Source organism: Bos grunniens, chromosome 17 (assembly GCF_055505025.1).
Source record: "Bos grunniens cultivar Pamir isolate PY7600 chromosome 17, Bosgru_T2T1.0, whole genome shotgun sequence".
Taxonomy (NCBI): Eukaryota; Metazoa; Chordata; class Mammalia; order Artiodactyla; family Bovidae; genus Bos; species Bos grunniens.
The window spans coordinates 65,434,583-65,450,219 of NC_141181.1; the positions used below are offsets into that span (position 1 = coordinate 65,434,583).

Genomic DNA, 15,637 nt, shown 5'->3' on the forward strand with positions numbered 1-15,637 from the left:
TCCACAAGGCCCGTGGGTCTGCAGAAACAGGGAGTGTTGCCAGGCGAGCCGCCACACGCAGTGGGCAGGGCACCTAGAAGAAAGCTGGCGGGGATCCAGGGTATGAGCTCAGGATATGAAACACTTGGGCCCTTTCCCCTGGGGATGGGGGGCAGTTGGGGCAGCTGTCTTTGAGGCTCCTCCGTCTCCACCATTGACTGGGTATAGGAGTATTGGCTGAAAGGACATTTTGCCCAAGGTGCTCCCTGGCAAGTGCTCTTAGCATCAGGCACTGGGGGAGGCTTCTTGTCAAGGGGTGTCTAGGGTACCCGTGCAGGGCGTCCGGTTGGTGGGAACCCCATTCTCAGCCCCAGAACACCTCTCCTTCCAGGCCTGGCTGGCTGGCTGGCCAGTCCTCCGACTCTTGGGAAGCGATGCAGGTTTCCTATTTATACGCACTATTTATAGCACATCAGTAAACCATTAACTGGGCCGGGCTGGCAGCAGGCTGGGAGAGGCGTTTGCTTCTCCTGCAAGCCCCACAGCTACCTTTAGGGTCGTTAAGAATGAGGAACTGGAGGGAGGGTTTTTCTAACCGTCTGAAGACTCGCATGCGACCGTCTTATCATTTATTTGTCTGCTCACTCACCATCACACGGATGGGCGGATGGGCCGGCAGAAGGATGCCCCTGGGGCTTTGCCTTCCCTACCTGTGGATGTGGCGGGCAGGACGGGAGGATGTGGGCGGGGAGGGTGCGGCAGGTCAGTCCCGGAACTGCAGGTGAGAGACAGTCCAGAGAGGGAAGCCTTGATCCATTCCCTGTGGTCGCCGAGGTCCTAACTGAGGTCTTCAGACCCCAGCTCTGCGAGACCCCGAAGGCTCCCCACGGCCCATGCAGACTGAGGGCGCGGAGGAGTGCCTTATCCTGTCTGCCCAAAAGCTGGAACCCCTGCCAACATCCTCCATGAGCGGCAGAGTGAGGGAAAGACATTTAAAAAAAAAACAGACTTTATTTTTAAAAGCAGTTTTAGGTTCACTGTAAAAATTAAGTGGAAAGTAGAGAGATTTCCCTTATACTCCCCACCTCCACTTCCCTGTGGGCTTCCCTTGTGGCTCAGCTGGTAAAAAGTCCGCCTGCAATGCGGGAGACCTGGGCTTGATCCCTGGATTGGGAAGATCTCCTGGAGAATGGATAGGCTGCCCAGTCCAGTATTCTGGCCTGGAAAATGGGCTCTATAGTCCATGGGGTTGCAAAGAGTTGGACACGACTGAGCAACTTTCACTTTCACTTTCCCCACCCCCACACATGGACAGCCTCCCCAATTATGGACCCTCCGCCACCAAAGTGGGACATTTGCTAACAATGGACGAACCTGCAAGAACGCATCATTGTCACCCCAAGTTCATAGTTACATGAGGCTTCACTCTCAGTGATGTACATTCTGTGGGTCTGGACCAATGCATGAGGACAGGTATCCACCATTAGAGTATCACACAGAATACTCTCGTGCATGCGTGCTAAGTCTCTTCAGTCGCGTCCAACTCTGCGACCCTTTGGACTGCAGCCCACCAGGCTCTTCTCTGCCTATAGGATGCTCCAGGCAAGACTATCAGAGTGGGTTGCCATGCCCTCCTCCAGGGGATCTTCCCGACCCAGGGATTGAACCCCGCATCTCTTATGTCTCTTGAATGGCCGACGGGCTCTTCACCACTGAGCCACCTGGGAAGAATACTCTCAGTACCCTAAAAACCGCCCGTGCTCATCTCTCTCTCTCTCTCCCCCCAGCCCCTGGGAACCGCCGATGCTCTTACTGTCTCCATAGTTTTGACTTGTCCAGAATGTCCTACAGGTGGAGTCATGCCGTATGTTGCCTTTTCAGATTGGCTTTTTTCATTTAGGGAACCGATGAGTGGCAGAGAGAGGGAGCTAGGAGGTAAGCTGGGAGAGGTGCGTGATGAAAGATGAAAGATGCCGGCTGGGGTAGAGTGGAGCTGGCAGGTGCTGCTGGACTGCAGCTGTGACGGTGACACTGGGCTGCGCCGGGCTGAGGGAACAGGTGCATTGTCCACCTGGCTGCTGGGGTCCCCACCGTGACCTGGGACTGCAGAGCAGGAGACCTGGATTCAGATCGCAGCCTCTTCACAGGCCCGACGATCTTTGTCCCTCCCAGGTCCACCGCTTCCTTGGGAAAATGAGAATAATAACGATAATACCTGTATTATTGTGAGTCTCTGGGCTCACTTTTGTAAAGCGCCTACCCAGCGTGCAGGAAGCATCTGTATGTGTCTGTTGAATGAATGAATGCGTCTACTGCGTGCCAGGCTCCGTACAGGGCAGACAGTCATGGGTTTGAATCCCTGCCCTGCCGTTTGAAAACCTTGTGCTCTTGGGAAGTCGTTTAGTCTCGCCGAGACTCAGCTTCCTCATCTGTAACATGGGGAGAGTAATTGTGCCCATTTTTCCGAATTATCACAAGGACTGGATGAGATAAACCCCCTAAACACAGTGCCAGGCACAGTGAGGCCCTTATAAGTAAATGCTGGTTGTTCTTACGTAAAACAGATGCAGGAAGCACCTGCTGTGCGGCTGCTGTTACGTTCAGCGCTCTGTGTTGAGCTGTCTAAGTGTTTATGTATATTTTGGATATTAACCCCTTATCAGTCATATCATTTGCATATATCTTCTCCCACTCTGTTTAGATTGTCTTTTTGTCTTGTCGATGGTTTCCCTTGCTGTACAAACAGCTTTTAAGTTTAATCAGGCCCCGTTTGTTTATTTTTGCTCTTATTTCTTTTGCCTTCGGAGGCAGAGCCAAGAGATACTGCTAATGGAACGTATTATCTTATGCCCGTGAGGCACCACTAAGATGAATAGTAATATAGCACTAATGTGGATAGTACTCGCTGTACGGATGGGAATGCTGAGGCTCGGAGAAGGGACACGGTTTGCCCGAGACCACGAGTGTGTTAGCTGGGATCTGAATCCTGGAAGTTCGATTCCAGAGTCCGGTGCTCACGGCTGTGCTGTGGGTGTTATTCCGTGTGTGTGCGCTCAGTCGTGTCTGACTCTCTGCGACCCCTGTGGCCCACCAGGCTCCTCTGTCCATGGAGTTTCCCAGGCAAGAATACTGAAGTGGGTTGCCCTTGCCTCCTCTGGGGGATCTTCCCAACCCAGGAATCGAACTCGCCTCTCTTGCGTCTCCTGCACTGATAGGCGGCTTCTTTACCTGGAACAGATAGGGGTGGGCAGAGCCTTACATCAACTTGAGGGCATCTCAGGAGGGAGTGAGAGGCTCACGTTACCTGGTTCCAAGTCTGAGCGTCTGGCTGGTTTTCCAGAGCTGGAGATGGAGGTAGGAGGTAGGGTGTCGGGTGCAGAGGACTGCGGAAGCCAAGGTCAGCTAGTGGGAGTCACGTGGGTCGCCCGGAAGGGGTGCACGTGTGACTGAGAAGGGACAAGATGTGGTTGGAAGGGAAGGTGGGGGCCACATGGAAGCGGTCACGAGTTGCAGGGCGGCCCCATCCGGGTCCAGCCCCCACATCTGTGTCTGTGCTTTGGAGCTTCCCAGAATATTCCCGTCCCCTCCCCCTCCCCCACCCATCAGGCCGGTTCCAGCCCCTCCCACCTCTCACCGCCTGCGCGCCTCGCCCGTAAAAAATTGAAAAATGCAGAGCCGCCAGCAATTTCCATGTAGTGCTTTTCCCTGCCACACCGTCCGTACATCTGTTCCTTCCTTTGAGCTCCAGGGCCCCTCTGTGGGGGCAGTAGCAGGAGGAAACTTTTACCCTCTGCTTTCCAGCTGGTGAATCCGAAACCCAGAGAGTTCGTTTCTACTTGTACTTCAGAACTTGAGCATCACCTCCTCCAGGAAGCCCTCCCTGATCTCCCCACCTCCCCAGTTTCCTTGCTATTATGTTCTCATAGAACCAAGTTTTTTCGCTGCAGAGAATTGGTCTCACTTCACACTGGTTGGTGTGATTTAGTTAATATCTTTCCACTCAGCTGGACTGTGACCTCCATGAGGACAGAGACTGAATCTGCTCACTGCCTGATGCCAGACGCGGAGGAGGTGCCCTATGAATGTTGAGTGAAGGAGTGTGTTTTGGTTCATGTGATCCATGCTGGGAAGGCAGGTGTCAGTGGAATGTGGAAGAGGCACACTTATCCCCGCTTGGGATACAGAGAGTTCAGGAAGGCTCCCAGGAGGAGGGGACACCTGAGCTGAAGCCCAAGTTGCAGTTAGCGAGCTGGAGTGTGCATGGAGGGGCGTCTGGCAGAAGGCACCACGTGGGCAAAGGCGTGGAGGGGAGCCCATCGCGTTGCCCCTGGGGACCCACATCCAGGAGTCAGCTGTTCCAGGCAGGATTGGAAATACTGGCCTCTTACGGTGTATGCATCTTGCTCTCAGCATCCGGAGTGCCTGCAGAGGGGCCAGCCCATCCACCACTCACGCCCTCACCCCAGTCATTATTGAGGGGGCCTCTGTGTCACATCCCTCTTCTCCCCACTTTCCCCACATGCTGAGAGTTATTTTTAAAACCACCTCAAAGGCCCTCCAGGCATCCTAATTTAGCGGTCCTCTCCATTGAGTTTCTTGAAGAGTTGTTAAAAGTCAGGCTGCTTGGGGGCCTTCGTCTCAGAAGCTGATGCTGCCTCAGCATTAGTCACCCGCCTGCACGGCCAGGCACCGACCTCCTGAGACCCCAGCTGGGGTGGAAACGCTCCTCGCTGGCCTCCGAGGAGCAGGTGGCAGCTCCAGGGGTGTTTATTTAGGCCTCCTATGGGCCACAGGCACTGCGCTGGGTGCTGTAAACAGGAGGTCCCTGTTTGTGGATGGCTCTTGAGCTGAGAGGGCTTTCTACATTATAAACAGCTGTAAAAACAAAAGAGACTCATTTAGACCATAGGTGGCTGAAAAGGAGTTTGCCAGATTTAGCAAATGAAAATTCAGAACGCCCAATTCAATTTGGATTTCAACATGCACCATGCACTCTTTAGGACATACTTATGCTAAATATATATTTATCTGAAACTTACATTTCCCTGGGCATCCTGTGTTTTACGTGGCAGCCTTGCCCCAAAGGCTGAAACATTTGCTGTCTGACTCGTTGTAGAAGTAGTTTGTCAACCCCAGCCTTACACAAGAGCAAACATGATCCATCAGAAGGGCTTAGGACGCTGCCTGGAACCCAGTTCCACAAGCACTGGATGCCGGTATTAGTGTTATTAATATAATCAGAGTGATCACCAAATATATACCGAACTGCTTGTCCAGTCACTGCCCTAGGGGCTCAAGGTGTACTTGGGAGAGACGGACACCGAGCAGGCAAATCCACAGCTGTGTAGTGACGATCAGGCCTCGATGAGTTCTAAGGTGCCACGTACGACGCTCTGCTTTAGGGCAGTTCTGAGCGCTGTGCTTGTTTTGTCTTTGGAATCTCCCCATAGCCCTGTGAGGTGGTGCAAAACATCGTCCCCATTTCACAGACGAGGAAACTGAGGCCTAGGATTCCCCCAGCTAACAGCAGAGCTAGAGTTTGACCGCAGCCTAGTGGCTCCAAGCCCACATTCTTACGTCACTAAAGTGCCTCCCTTTATACCGTGGCAGCTGTGTGCTGGGTCCCACTTAAGGCCCCCTGCCCGTATTTTCCACAGCCCTTAATGACGGTCCTGCATACTGGGCCAAGTGATTCCCATCAGGGGCTTGCAGGGGGTGAACACAGCACAGCGTGAGGAGGCAGGGAGGAGAAGCAAGGTGATTTGGAACCTAGCAGGGCTCCAGGTGGGCAGCATGAGAGTACCTGGGTGTGGGCAGGTGGCAGGTGTGAGGAGGAGAGAGACAGGATGGCCTGGGGGGCCCCCCAGGAGCCCCCTTCCAGCTGTGCAGATTGGTCCGGATTTCCCTGCCTCCCTTCAGAGATGAATCCTCCTTTTATGCTGTTTAAATATTTGCAGGTGGAGGGAGGTTGGGGTGAAGGAGGGCGGGGCATTTTTCTGAATGGTTGCAGGGTGAGGCCGGAGGTGCAGGGGCAGCTGCTCCAGGCCTGACGTGGAGCGGGGGCTGGGCCACAGCCAGAGCAAGTTGAGGTTGCTCGCCTGAATAGAGCTGAAGGGCCTCCTAGTTCCTGCACACCCTCATGAAATCCACCCCAGGCAGGGCAGTGAACCTGACCGTCACTGTCATCTCAAGAGTCACTACTGTTTGTAGAATCCCTATATGTGCTAGGCACTGTGTCCACGATCTCATTCAGGCCTCATGTTGGCCTGGTGAGGTGAGGGGTGCTAAGACCCCCACACACACCGTTTTCCAGATGGGGAAGCTTGTCCAGAGTCAGGCAGGCAGTGAGTGGCCAAGGACTTGGCCCCAGGTCAGTGACTCCACCTCCCAAGCTCTTAGCCTCTCTCACCTGCCTCCCGACATCTTATCCTTAGAGCTGAGAAGCTGGTTCCAAAAGGAGCAAGCTCCCCATCTTTGGAGGAATGCAAGCCAATGTTGGAGGACTCCTGAGAATGGAACTGGAGAGGGATCGCAGCTTCCTGACCACTGTGACCTTTGAGGTCCCCCCGTGCCTCTGAAGGGTCCCCACAATGGTTAGCAGAGTCACATCTGAGTGAGCCAGGTCTCCTGACTCCTAGTTCAACGCCTCTTTCCAGCCCCAAGTTGGGAGAAACCGAGGAGTCCCGCCTCACAAATTTCTCAGCACCTGACCCACGACTGGGCAAGACTGGAGGCAGGACTCCAGGTCAGGCTGTCAGGCAGACCTGGGTTCAAGTCCTGGCTGTGTGACCTTCAGGCAGGTCGTATAAACTCTCCATGCCTCACTTTATCCATCTTTAAAGTAGGGGATAATAATGGTCTATTGATTAAATCAGACTTTCTATACAGCTCACCTGGCACTTAGTAGGTACTGTTAGTAAACATTTTCTTTAATAACAAAAGCAGAATGATAAAAAGGAAAATAAAAGCATTTGCTTCACAATGGCCTCTGGCTTCTGCAGAGAGAGACAAAGTATTATTAGAACAAAGGCCCTGGGTTTGTCCAGGCACTGCCCTAGGGGCTCAAGGCTTCCTTGGGAGAGATGAACACTGAACGGGTTCACGTAGTGATGACCCACAGATCCACAGACGTGTAGTGACCATCAGGCCCTGGGTCTGAATCCTGTTGCCTCTTCATGGCCCGGGTCAGATTAGCTAATTCTGTGTTTGTGTATCAGTTTCCCCATCTATAAAATGGGAATAACTTGGGAAATGGCCTCCTTAAGGTTGTGTTTACAAAAACAGTCCCCAGAGCATAGCAAGTGCCCCCCGAAAAGGTAAGAGTACTCTTTAGTGCCATAAAGCTCCTACTGTGTGCTGGCCCGGCCTGCCCTTTCACCAGCGACATCCCATTTAATCCTCAGCGCAGCCCTGCGGGGTGACAGGTTCTGCTTCACAGTTGAGGAAGCCGAAGTGGCAGCAGGGGGGTGACCTGACCGTGCCCACACGGGACACTGGTGGCTGAGCCGGGGTGGGAACGCGGGTCTGTGCGGCTCCAGAGCAGCGCCAGCCACAGCCACCGCCTCCGTGCCGCCAAGATGGGGCATGACTCCTGGGCCCAGGCTTGGGAAGTCACACTGGATGCCAGGATGCCACCCTGCCACCCGCACTGTCTCCACACCACCCCGCGGTCCTTCCGAGCTGTCTGCCTCCAAAGTGGACTGTGCTCAAGACCATGTCTGGTGGCCTGAGAGGGGGAAAGTGGTTGAGAGTTTGAGAGGTCCTCTGTGGCTGCCAGGCCCTCTTCCCCCGCCCACAGTGCTGGCCAGTCCTCGGGGATGGTCTCCCCCAACTCACGCAGGAGTGGGCAGCAGCTTCTTTCTTCCCGCCACAAGACCATGCCCTCTTCTGCAGGATTCTCAGTGACCTTCCTGGGCAGGCTCCCACGGCATTGCCTTTTCATTTCCTCCCTGGCCTCTGGCTGTCGGCCTGTTATTAACTTCTGGGGAGATACTCTAGCCCACATCTGGGAGCCAGCGGAAGTGGGCAGGGGTCTTTACTCACCAGAACCCCTCCTTCAGGCTGAGAACACCTCAGTGCTGCGTTCTCCCCTCCAGCCCCCAACCCTGGATCCATGCCCAAGGCTCCTCCCTGCAGCCAGCTTCCTGACTGTGTGACCTCAAGACCTGAGTTTCAGGATCCACAGATGTAAGCAAACAGTCTTCTCTGCTCCGCAGATTTTGAACTTGAGACAGGGCATGTGTGCAGTCAGGGTGCCGATAGGAAGCAGATGGCTCCCCCAAACTGAGGACATTAGGATGAATTTAATAAAAGGCTGTTGACTACGGCGAGGGAAGGATGCTGAGAGACCGCAGGAAGCGTGCAGCACTCTGTGATATTAACACTGGGAAGCCAGGAGCCACCACTGCCCACAGCCTGACCAGGGTGTGAGAAAGGCATTCCCAGAAGGAGCTTGCTGTGTGGGGAGGGTCCCTGGACACAGCCGTGACTGCCGCGTCTCTTCTGTGAGGATTTGGGGGCAGTTCCCTGTTTTATATCCTCCCCCACCCTTCCCTACTCTCTCCTGCCCTCCGTCTCCATCTCCTTAGCTCCTCTGTGCAGTCTGAGCATGCAGAAGATCGCTTGAGGGTCTTGATAACCACCCTGGGGTTTCTGATTCAGTAGGTCCAGGTGAGGCCGAGCGTTTGTATCTGTAACCAGTTCCCATCTGGCGCCTCTCGGCCCCTCCTGGAGCAGCTCTGCCAGTCCCCATTGCAAGTGGCTCTTAGGACTAAGGGCCGCTCCAGCCCAGTACTGTCTGACTCCATCCCCTCGGCTCTCCCTACCTCGAGCTCAGTACCCAAGGGCTGATTCTCCTGCCTCCTGCCCAGATGAGTTCCCCCTGCGTTTGTATCATTTGCAACTTGTCCCTGGAGATTGCTGTCCAGACGCATTGATGGGAGGTCAGTGCTGAGATGGAGGTCAGGATGCAGGAGGTTTATGGGGGCCCACTCTTGGGGTCAGGTCCAGGGGAGGTGAGGCGGAGCAGCCGGAGTGGGCGGAGGAAGAAGTTGGGCCCTGAGCTAGTCTCTACAGAAGCCCCCGGCAGCCCCCACCAGCCCCGTGGGGAGCTGGGAGGGCCCCTGTGAGCTGTCCCTTATTAGGGCAAGGATGCCGGATCTTCACAGCCACATGCATCATTCCCTGTACGGCACCCACCCCCCCGATCTCAGGAAGGAGCGAGACTTTGGAGGGGCTATCTGTGCAGCTGAGGTGACCCTGTTCCGAGGGGGCCAGCAGCTCTCCCAGCCTCCGGTCCTCATGGGATCCGAGTGGTGCCTTGTGGCAGCTGCCACATCATCAGAACCGTCTCAAGGCCCACCCCCCTCCCTGCCCTCCTCTCTCTGTCGCAGAGGCCCATGGCCCCTGCACCCCACACTCTTCCTTCCTCTGCAGCCCCAAACCAAAAAGGCCTCTAGCTAGCACTCAAGTGCACAGAGCAACCCCCCACCCCGTTTTTTTGCCCCCAGAGCAAAACACCTGCCATGGTTTTGCCGCCAGCGGACCTCTGAATCTTCACTTTGCTTGGCCAGGCCCTCCTGCAGCCCCAAGAAGTAAAAGCACCCCCACCAAGGCCCCGCCCCGCTTGCACTTCATCAGTGTTACCTGCCACGCGCCACGGGTCGGGGTGCCCCAGGCCTTCCGGAGAGAGAGGAACATGGCAGAGGTGTGAGTCTGCCCAGGCTGCCATAGCAGGGTACCACACGCTCGGCAGCTTGAACAGCAGGAATGCATTTCCTCGGAGTTCTGGTGGCTGGAAGTCCAAGATCAAGGTGTCGGCAGGACGGGTTCCTTCCAAGGGCCTCGCGGGAAGGGTCTGTGCCGGGTGCCCCACCGGCTGCCGATGACTGTCTGCTCCCTGTATCTTCACGTGCTCGTCCTCTGTGACCATCCATGTTCAGATTTCCTCTTCGTGTAAGGACCCCAGATGATAACAGATTCAGGCTCGCTCTGAATGTCCTGATTTCCACTTAATCACTCTGTACAGATCTCATCTCCAAATGCCGTCATGTTCTGAGGAACCGAAGGATAAGATTTCAAGATACGTATTTGGTGGGGGGCCAGGGAGGGCCGCAGCTGAACCTGTAACATTAGGGGAGATGACGGTTTAGAGGATTGGAAAGACGGTGACAAGGAAAGGGAAGGGAAAGAGTTTAAGGCATCCCGAGCAGGTATTTGAGGTCAGAGAGAGGGGGAAACCACAGCCCTGAGGGGCGGTGCCAGGCTCCAGGGCACCTCCTAGTTGATGGCCGAACCAGAAGTCAAAGCTGAGGGATTTTTCACGTGCCTTCAAGAAGCTCACAGCCTCCTTTTCTGGAGGGAGCTGATGGGCCTGGTCATCTCCGCACTCACCTTGGCGGAGGAGGCGGTGGGCAGCAGGGTCCCCGCGTCAGAGCCACTCCAGAGGATGACCGGCAGATGGCCACCTCCAAGGAACAGGAGGATGTCGGCAGGAGGGCTGTGACCTGCTTAAAAGGGAGCCAGCCCTCTCTCTGGAAGGAGCTGGGGCCTGCCATGGCATGGGGCGGTCAGGCTTTGACCCTCCCCGACACCCTGCACTTCCCCCGCAAGAGCTGTCCTGCTGCTAAAAGAAACACACAGGCCCGCAGAGTCAGACGTTCTTGTGGTCAGTCGGCGAGCTGCGGAAACAAGCCCCCGCTGTGCGTTTCTCCTCTGCTCTCACCTGTCCCCCACACAGTACTTTCCACACAATTCTCTGACACCACCTGAGTGTCCTATAGTTAACTCAGTTCTGACACCATCTACCCAGGGGTGGCATCAGATCCTACAGGTTAAGGGCCCAGTCCCATAATACTGATCCCCACCCCCCAATTTCAGGCACCGATCACAAATTTCAGGCTGTTCCTTGTACTTCTGGCAGACTGGCTGTAGATCAGGGCTCCCAGCTCCTAACCCCATCATAGTGCAAGTTTGGGTTTCAGCGGATGAGTATCGGAGGACCCTGAGCTGCCTTTTGCAAAGGAAAGGAGTGTGCCCCCTCCTCCATCTCAGTTTCCTCCTTAAAAGGCGAGGGTGTTACCGTGCCGTTCTTACGCTGATCCAGAGAGGTGAGGCAGGTAGGAGAGAGCTTTGGAAGCAGTGATACACGCAGGAACTACAATTCTTGCTCTCTCTGTCCACCTGCTTGCAACCCTCCTTCACACCCTGTGCGGGCTGCCCTTGGTGGCCGTGTTTCCCCTGGGAGGTTAATTTTGGTTTTGTTTTTAATTTGGTTTTACCTGTATGATGGCATGTTGTAGAAGGAGCGCGACCACTGGCGTGAGGTAAACCTGGATCCAAGCCCTGAACCCGCTCCTCACCAGCTGTGTGACCCTGTGCGGGTTACTCTACCTCCCTGTGCCTTTGCTTGCTCCAGGGATCAGTATGCTGCTGCTCTATTTACCCATGATTATAGTGACTGGAGAATTCCATGGACAGAGTCCATGGGGTCGCCAAGAGTCAGACACGGCTGAGCGTGTTTCGCATAGTGACAAGAAAGCTTATTTTTTTTCCCCCAGACTAAAATATTCTACCAAAGCAGAAAGTCAGTCATGATCCTTCAAGTCGTTCATTAGTCAAACACAACTTTATTGAGCACCAGCTGTGTGCTGGAGATATGGTTGTAAATCAGGGAGATATGGAGTGCTTGCCCTCATGGGATCGACAGCTTGGCAAGGGGGACAGGTGCTAACAAAATCAGCATCAATATGATGAGTGTTACGAAAGCAGCCACCGTAAGGACCTCAAGCCAGGAGATTTAACCAAAACAGCTAATGTTTCAGACAGGATCAGAATTAGCAGTGAAGGAGGCCAAAGGCGAGGTTCTAGGCAGGGCAGTGCCTGAGGAAATACAGCTAGAAGCTGGAGGGGCTGGAGCCACGGTGAGAAACACTGTTACAGGTTGGAATTCCAGCTCTGCTCCTTCCTAGCTATGTGGCCTTGGGTGGCCTTGCTCATCTTCCTGAGCTTGGTTTCCCCATTTGTTAAGGGAGCCAATTCCACAGGCTTGGTTAGCTAGGGTTCAGGCTTTGAAATGCCACTGGCAGAGCCTGGCTTGGAGCTTGCTGGGCCGGGAGATCAGGAGCTATTCACAAGGCAGGTGCTGACTTGGTTGTGTCAGGGCGGGGGTGGCGTGCCAGCTCGGGTGGGCACTGCCATGTGATTTTCCGGAGAACATGGCCAAGGATGCTTTGAGTTCTGTCTTCCTCTCCAGGAGGCAACCATAAGGAAGGGAGGGGAAGGGCGCTGGGAGCCTGACCCTGCACTCAGCCCTGTGTGTGAATGCGCTGGCCGGGCTGAGTCTGGGTGGCCCTCAGGGCAGCCAGAAAGGGGCCCATCGATGGGGGTGGATTCCAGACTCCCACATCAAGCCCTGCTGACGTTAGATCTGGGACCAGGCTTTGATATCATCTCTTCCCACCTCCTCAAGGTGGGAAAACTGATGACCCAGAGGGGAGAAACGTTTTGCTCAAAGTACTACAGTGACTCTCGGGCCCAGAATCCAGCAAAGCAGAAGGGCGTTCAGGCCACCAGAAGGTCGCCTCCACGAGCAGAGGCATGATGGCCCTTTCAGTGTGGTGTCGCCTGTGCCTGGCCCCTCACAGGCACGCAGCATTGATCGACTGAGGGATGCAGTGTGGAAAGCACACAGCCTGGGGACGCAGGCCCGTCTTGAAATGTCTCCACTCTGGGCCAGGTCTGCCTTTCTGGGTGAATTTCTGCATGTTGCTGAGCTCAGTTTCCCAAAATAAGACCACAAATCCAGCTGGTACAGGTACCTGAGCAGGGATTTGATCTACCGGGTCTCAGGGCTGATATTTCATATTGCACTCCCCCCCAACATTTTTTTATATATGCTCATTTCATTCATTCATTCATCCACTCAGAAAATATTTGTGGAGACCTACTACGTACCAGGCCCTGTTCTAGGCTCCGAGGATACAGCGGTGAACAAGGCAGATGGGGCCCTGCCCTCGAGGAACTTACATTCTAGAAGTTGGAGACAGACAGTGAGCAAAGATATAGGACAGGAAGCACCCTGAAGGAATGATAATGGGATGGAAGAAGTTGGAGACGGGTGCCTTAGATTGCACAGACGGGGAAGGAGATGACGCTTCATGTGCCATCTCAAAAGAAGCCCACTATGCAGAGAGCCTGAAAATGAATCCATTTCAGGGTGAAGTGTGAGGGTAGCAGGAGCCACAGGCCTCAGCCCTACAGAAAACACTGGGAATGCAAAGAGGGAACCGTTCCCGAAACATCCCAAGCAACCAGAGAACGCCCCTTGCGGGGGGTGGCAGGGACAGCGCAGCCGCCTGGGGTGCCCGCTCCCAGGTAGAGTGGGGTCTCACCCTCCGGCGCCTCTGCCTTCCAGGTGAAGCAGATCATGGAGGAGGCCGTCACACGCAAGTTTGTCCACGAGGACAGCAGCCACATCATCTCCTTCTGCGGTGAGTCGGTGGCCCCGGGCGGCCTTGAAAAGCGGCTTTCTCTCTGTGGGCTGCCCCGGGGCCGTGGCAGCTTTCTTTGAGCAGAGGTCCCCAGAGGTCATGCTTTCACTGCTTCGTAACTGCGAAGTGTTTTTCAGATTCCAAAGGGACTCCATTAGGGAATTTGGAAGTAGGGAAAAGATTAGAGAAGAGATTAAGAATGACATCTGTGCTCCGGAAGGACTTCCCTGGTGGCTCACATGGTAAAGCGTCTGCCTGCAATGCCGGAGACCTGGGTTCAATCCCTGGGTCCGGAAGATCCCCTGGAGAAGGAAACGGCAACCCACTCCAGCATTCTTGCCTGGAAAATCCCATGAACGGAGGAACCTGGTAAGCTGCAGTCCATGGGGTCACAAAGAGTCAGACACGATTGAGTGACTTCACTTTCACTTTCTGTGCCCCAGGAAGGGGTAATCACGGTCCACACGGAGAGATGACTCCCCTCCCTTGGGCTCCATTCACAGCGACCGCACCCCAGGTGACCGGGGAGCTTGCCTCTGAGGGATGGGCTCCGCCCCCTTTCCTCACCCAGGTAGAGAGACAGGATGGATGGGGACTTTAAGGAATCAAGAAGCCGTGGACACTTCCCGAGGGATCGCTCCCAGCTGGCTCAGCCAAGGAGGCAGGCCCGGGGCTCGGAGTGTGACTCAGCCCTCTCCCTCTCCTTGAACCTGTGAGGCCCATGGGGCTCCAGAAATAGCCTTGCTGCCAGGTTCTTACCGAACCTTCACAATGGCTAGAGGCACAGGCCCTGCGTGTCCCCGAAGTCAGGATTCAGCACATACGCAGCGTGTACGTATATGTGGGAGTGTTTCTTCCTCCCTAAAGACCTTTTAACCTCGTGATTGTGGAGTGTCTCTCCACGAAGGATGAGCTATCATGCCCCTCTCACGGTCTTGGCTCCACGGAGGGGCCCATTAGCTTCTGTCCGGGTGGCTGGGGACACCACCCATGGGCCCGCAACCATTTGAGCACACGCCACAGCCTGGGAAACCACAGATCTCAGTTCTGCTCTTTGGCCGCCCAGCTCTGCTCAGATCCCATCTCTGCCACTTCTTTGCTGGGTGACCTTGGGCAAGATCTTATTTTTTTAGGTGATATATCTTTAAGTACATAAATATAAATGAAAGTGAAAGTTGCTCAGTTGTGTCTGACTCTTTGCCACCCCATGGACTATGCAGTCCATGGAGTTCTTTCTCCAGGCCAGCATACCAGAGAAGGCAGCCTTTCCCTTCACCAGGGGATCTTCCCAACCCAGGGATGGAACCCAGGTCTCCCTCATTGCAGACGGATTCTTTACTGGCTGAGCCACAAGGGAAGCCCCCTTCAAAAAAAAAAAAAATATATATATATATACACATACATAAATAAATTAAATATTTGGCCACACTGCTTTGCTTGTAGGATCTTAGTTCCCTGAGCAGGGATTGAACCTGGGCCCGTGACAGTGAAAGCGCTGGTTCCTGGACCACCAGGGAATTCCCCAAAAGTATTTTATGTATGTAAAAATACATACATACACATGCCCATATACACACATATGTATATGGAAATATATGTCTCCATCACTTCATGGGAAATAGATGGGGAAACAGTGGAAACAGTGTCAGACTTTATTTTTCTGGGCTCCAGAATCACTGCAGATGGTGATTGCAGCCATGAAATTAAAAGACGCTTACTCCTTGGAAGGAAAGTTATGACCAACCTAGACAGCATATTAAAAAGCAGAAACATTACTTTGCCAACAAAGGTCCGTCTAGTCGAGGCTATGGCTTTTCCAGTAGTCATGTATGGATGTGAGAGTTGGACTCTGAAGAAAGCTGAACGCCGAAGAATTGATGCTTTTGAACTGTGGTGTTGGAGAAGACTCTTGAGAGTCCCTTGGACTGCAAGGAGATGCAACCAGTTCATTCTAAAGGAGATCAGTCCTGGGTGTTCATGGGAAGGACTGATGCTGAAGCTGAAACTCCAATACTTTGGCCACCTCATGCAAAGAGTTGACTCACTGGAAAAGACTCTGATGCTGGGAGGGATTGGGGGCAGGAGGAGAAGGGGACGACAGAGGATGAGATGGCTGGATGGCATCACCAACTCGATGGACATGAGTTTGGGTAAACTCTGGGAGTTGG

General features: G+C 54.3%; 1 protein-coding gene and 1 long non-coding RNA gene across 5 annotated transcripts in view; one reads left to right on the forward strand and one right to left on the reverse strand.

Annotated features, from left to right (window-relative positions):
- The window catches only part of SGSM1 (small G protein signaling modulator 1), a 73,137-nt gene that overhangs the window by 10,749 nt on the left and 46,751 nt on the right, over positions 1-15,637 (forward strand). For all 3 annotated transcript variants that reach the window (XM_086346022.1, XM_086346023.1, XM_086346021.1), the window contains one exon: positions 13,394-13,469. In XM_086346022.1, the coding sequence (XP_086202148.1) occupies positions 13,394-13,469 (76 nt within the window). The remainder of the gene's footprint in view (positions 1-13,393; positions 13,470-15,637) is intronic.
- Positions 967-3,754, reverse strand: LOC147355665 (uncharacterized). 2 transcript variants are annotated; one of them, XR_015144020.1, is made up of 2 exons: positions 3,284-3,477; positions 967-3,207 (listed from the first exon to the last, which is right to left on the reverse strand). It is a non-coding gene; the product is annotated as an uncharacterized LOC147355665 (long non-coding RNA). The 2 variants fall into 2 exon arrangements; XR_015144021.1 differs by lacking the exon at positions 967-3,207 and adding an exon at positions 3,614-3,754 and having other exon boundaries at positions 3,312-3,425.